This window comes from Melospiza georgiana, chromosome 2 (assembly GCF_028018845.1).
Source record: "Melospiza georgiana isolate bMelGeo1 chromosome 2, bMelGeo1.pri, whole genome shotgun sequence".
NCBI lineage: Eukaryota > Metazoa > Chordata > Aves > Passeriformes > Passerellidae > Melospiza > Melospiza georgiana.
The window spans coordinates 79,754,442-79,759,800 of NC_080431.1; the positions used below are offsets into that span (position 1 = coordinate 79,754,442).

A 5,359-nucleotide genomic window follows, 5' to 3' on the forward strand; every position below is an offset into this window, starting at 1 on the left:
AAAATTTAATCAAGTAGTTACCAGTTTTTTAGCATACGTTTGGAAATCTAAGAGGGAAAGCCAACAGAATATTGGAAGGTTCCTCATAGGGTCAGTCTTCTGGGAGACCTTTCTGTCTGCAACTGACCAGCTAATTAACTATTCTCATATTAATAAAACTATCTTCAACACATATTATAGACACCAACTATGAAATCCCTCTGTTCTATTGCAAAATTATAATGCTTAATATCTCCAAACACAGAAGAAATACATGATAATCCTCTTTGCAGGACAAATTTGAAAATATCTGATAAAGAGAAGAGGCCATGTCAAGTGTGTCTCAGAAACCCTAAAGAGATTACAGTGCAACAAAGGGAGACATGAAGGCATCAGCTATAAAACAAAAATCTAGGCATGATGTACACCAGACCCTGGAGTGCAAATCCAAATTTGTAAACACCACAGTTCACCTGCTCCATAACTCTTCCAATGCAAATTCTATCAGCAAAATAAAAGCTATGTAATTGAATCTTGACCCCATTTGCATGCTTAGACAAATCAGTTGAGCTACCAATCCCCAAAACAAGATGTAAAACAGCAGAAATGTTAAATGACATTAGGATGCTTCTGCCCTGAGATAAATAGGTGAGCCTTGCCCATAACAGCTCCCTGGCATTGGGAGTGCCTGCCAAATCTGAGGCTTTCAGGAGCCCAGGAGAAGCTGAGCAATAATCACAAGCCCTTCAGTTGCAATGATGACATCTTTTGCTCTCCTTTGTCTGTCAATTGCTATAACTGAATGCCTGGCAGGAATTCTGGGAAATGGAATTATCTTGGCTGCCAGTTCATCGAGCTACATTGGGAGTAAAATCTGGCTCCCATATGATATGATCATGATATCACTGAGTTTATCTAAAATTACATTGCAATGCTGGATTATACTGGATTTATTCTTAACTATATTTTGTGAACCGTCCTATTTTGAAGAAAATTTATTTGGATTTATCAAGACAGGCTATATGCTTCTGAACTACTCCAGCCTCTGGTTTGGAGCCTGGCTTAGTGTCTTCTATTGCATCAAGGTTGCCAGTTTTACACAGTCTTTCTTCATCTGGCTGAAGCTGAGAATTGCCAGGCTGATGCCCTGGATGCTGCTCACATCATGGCTCTGCTCCTTCACAACTGCAATTCCCTTCACCTGGCATGTCTACAGTGTGCACGAGAACATCACTGCTCCTTCATCCATGACAAACTCTTCAGCATGGACAACCACAAGGAAAGACAGCTCTGGTTTAATAATGCTTCTTTATAATGTTGGTGTCGCTCTGCCTTTATTACTGTCTGTTGTTTCAAGTGTACTGCTGATTCGGTCTCTGTGGATCCACACCAGACGCATGCAAAATAATGCAAGTGGCTTCAGGGATCCTAGCTTGGAGGCCCATATGAAAGCCATCAAGTCAATCTGCTCCTTACTTATCTTTTATGTTACATATTTTATAGCTTTCACTTTTCTTTTATACAATTTGTTTTTACGTTTTAGCACCCCAAAATCCATATGTATAGCTGTAATGGCTGCCTGCCCTACAGCACACACATTGGTCCTAATTTGGAGCAATCCTAAATTTCAAGAGCTGCCAGCTCGGATTTGGCACCACATCAACTGTTCTGTCAGAATTATATCCATGTAAAAGATCGTGATTTATCCTGGACTGTCTAGGTGAGTTGTCAGTGAACTTATTTTAAACCAAAGAGTTATAAAGTGATAGAAACTGAAATGGGTAGATTAGATTACTAATCTGGAGTTAATAAAAAGGTGAAAATTGTCTCCTATTTACTCTTCTTTCCTTGAAAATCCCAGTTTCTTTAAGAGAGCAGAAAAACATGGAGAAGATTCAGACCAGACTGTAATCCCTCTTGAAATGCTTAAATTTACTAATTCATTATACAAACAGATCACCCCTGCTTGATCACAAGCATGCTCACATTTAATTTGGGAATATGATGCTTGAATGCTGTTTCTGGTTAATACAAGCTCCTAAAGATGATGCTGAAGAATTCCTAATAAGATGGGACTATCTTACTCATAATATTTCACTACTGCTGAATTGTAGATAAAAAGGTTGTAGACTCTAAAAGTGTCTTTAAAACTCCGGCAAGGTTCGGTATGAAATGACATAGACATTTGAGCTTCCTTGCTCTTGCTGAAGGAGTGACCAGTGTCTGTGTTCCCAGTGAAATGATGCACTGGAGGATTCGCCATATTCCTGTGATCACAGCTAATAGGAAAATCTCACTACATTCTTGGTACAGTAGGACTGGAGCTTTAGAATCCTTCTCAGCTGCACTGGGATTTTATTTACTTTTAAAGTGACTGTCACTGAAACATACTTGACCTGAGCCTTATATTGATTATGCCCATCCTGAATCAATGTGTCTCGTTTGGATGTTGTCCATCTGTGTGAAGCAATGTACCTGTAATTGAGCTGAGTCTCTGCCTGAACTGCTCTATCTGCAAATTAAAATATACCACGTGAAAGAATAACTTGAGATGAAGTCTTCCTTTCCCTCATGACAGAAACTATGCCACAGGTGACACCACTGTGGCTTCCATGAACATTTTTTATGCCATTTAACAGGGATGGTAGAAGTTGAGCCCACGGCAATGGCACCCTGACATGCCATTGTCAGCACCATGCACTGTCACCATGCTGGTTCCCAGCCCAGCACCACGAGACACCCGTGTTGGGAGGGTTGGTCCATCCTCTGCCCTTCCCTGCTCTCCCCTCACCGGCCTTCAGGAACAAACCTCAGAGCTCTCTGACCACACCAGCAGGCAGAACACGTGGGCTGTGCTCAACCCACAACCCGTGTGTGCTGTCCTGCTCCGGCCTGAGCTCTGAGGCATACGGCTGCTCAGCAGGGACACCCTGAACAGCTGCTCTCACACCATTTGGTTTAACCTTCCCTTATTCCACATTCCTCATGCACATGGGATTCAAAAGCAGTTCTTGTGCTGTTTTCCTGCCTCTATAAGTACATCTTTACTCCAAAGCTTCCTTTCAATAAAATTTAATCAAGTAGTTACCAGTTTTTTAGCATACGTTTGGAAATCTAAGAGGGAAAGCCAACAGAAATATTGGAAGGCTCCTCATAGTGTCAGTCTTCTGGGAGACCTTTCTTTCGGTAACTAACCTCCTAACTAACTCTGACCATATGAAGAAAAGTATCTTTAACATGCATTATATACACCATCTACTAAATCCCTGCATTCTATTGGATAAATTATAAGATGAGTTTGACAAGGGATTTGTTCTGGGATGGAAAGTAGCAACGCCTGTATTAATAGAAGAATTATATTTCTTGGGCTTAGGATCCTCTGAAGACATGTATCTTGTCTGAGAGCAGGCAATTTCTCTTTTCTCTGTTCTCTTTGTAATCTAAAGGTGATTTGTTCCCTCCACCTTAAACCTGCCAGTTTGCAACCTGAAGAAGCTTTGGAAGTCATGGAATCAGATCCTTCTGAAACATACTATTTCCACACACACCCATGTCACATTACTGCAATGGCAGCTAGATTCACGTCTGGTACGGTGAATCAAATCAGGAAAGAAACAAAATTCAAAGCTCATCCTGCTCTAACATTGCTGAAAGACATCATGCAAATCATCTTGTCCTGTAGCTTTTCACATTGAGCATCCAGGAAAACACTCACAAGATTTTCTAGGAAACTGCACACAAGTAACATAAAGCAATGAGGACAGCATTTTAAACAAAGCCCTTTTCTTTCTATATTACTGCAATTTAATGATGAAAAAAGTCATCAGTGAGTAATTCAAAAAAGAGAATAGACTCCATTTCTTTTCTAAAGCACAGTCTTTTCCAAGTGAAAAAACAGTAATTTGATTAGAATCCTTAGCTCAATGCAAAAAATGCAAACATCTAGATGAGAGATGACTACAGGATCCTTCTCTGATTTGCATTCCTATAAGCATGCCTGGAGTTTTCATTATGGAAATTCTGGACAACAGCTGATGGACTCTGCTTTCAATGCCCACCAGGACATGATTTAAGAATTGGTAGCACATGTACAATTGGAAGTTGGGCACATTATCTGATGGTCCCTTATTACTCCGCATGTGCATATTGAAACGAAAGGCAGGAATGCAACATTTCACTGGATAGAGTCATATACCAAAATACACATCTATTAAACGGACAATTTCTTAACCAAAATTCCTTATTTTTTCATCTCAGAGGAGCTTAGTTTGTTGAGATATGGAAATGCAAGTCTTACTCATGGCTGAGCTGCAAGAGTCTTTCACAAGCCAAAATTTGCTGTGTATTCAGGCCAATTCACTGAGCTCTTTTTGCACCTTTTACATATGCAGTGAAATCTCTTAGAAAACTATCTTTCTTTTATGACGGGACATTAAAATTATGATATCTGCACTTATCTTTTGAATTATTTTCATCTATCCCATGAAATGGAATGGAACACTACGCTAAGCTCAGAGTTGAAAAACAAATATTCTATTATCTTCAAGTAGTTGCACACATATGTAAAGTGTGTTGAATTAACCTAAAATGCAGAATGGGTAGAAATTTCAGTTCAGCTACGACTGCATTTATGTGTTTGTGAAAGTCCAGGAGGAATTCATGTCAGTTGCTCAAAAAACAAAGGAAATTTCTGCTTAAGGGAGTGGTCAGCAAATTACTCTTTGTTTTTATCACAGTCACAGAAAGGTTGTATCCGCAAGTACATCTTGTACTCATGGATTCCCAGATCACTTATAAGGGAAAAAAGGAGACCTGAATAGAAAACCTCATTATTCAGTGTTTTGAAAGTTGAGATTGCTTAAAAAACCACCAGCAAGGGTATCAGTAAAAATCAGATTTAATACTGAGCAACAGCATGACAAAGGTCATTGGCATGGTTCACTCTACTACTTACTAGATGGTTAAGGCACACCAAGGGTAAAAAAGGAATAAACAAAATCCACTCAATCTAAACAGAAAATTAACCAAGTACTATCTATTTTTGTGCATGTGTTTAGCTGTGTGTGATAAAAGGATAGAAAGGGCAAGGATAAAAAGAAACACAGCATAAAAGCTTAATAACACTCAAACTTAACAGTACCTTACTTGTACCTTAAACTTGACAATTTAGTAATGGAACAACACTGAACAGCATTTAACAAAACTTAAATTATACCTTAAACTTAAAAATTTAGCAAAGGAATAGCACTCAACAGCATTTAACTTAGCTTATAGCTTAAAGTTACTTACAGCCCTAATTTACTTAGATACCTAAGATACTTAAAGCACCTGAAAGAGCAGCATTTCTCCTGTTTTGCCATAGCTATGCACACTTGTATGC

At 39.1% G+C, this 5,359-nt stretch overlaps 1 protein-coding gene across 1 annotated transcript; it reads left to right on the forward strand.

Moving 5' to 3' along the window:
* Positions 1-734: 734 nt before the first annotated feature.
* LOC131080499 (taste receptor type 2 member 40-like) lies at positions 735-1,670 on the forward strand. The gene has a single exon (XM_058018798.1). The coding sequence runs from the start codon at positions 735-737 to the stop codon at positions 1,668-1,670; it is 936 nt and encodes a 311-aa protein (XP_057874781.1).
* The last annotated feature ends 3,689 nt before the right edge of the window (positions 1,671-5,359 follow it).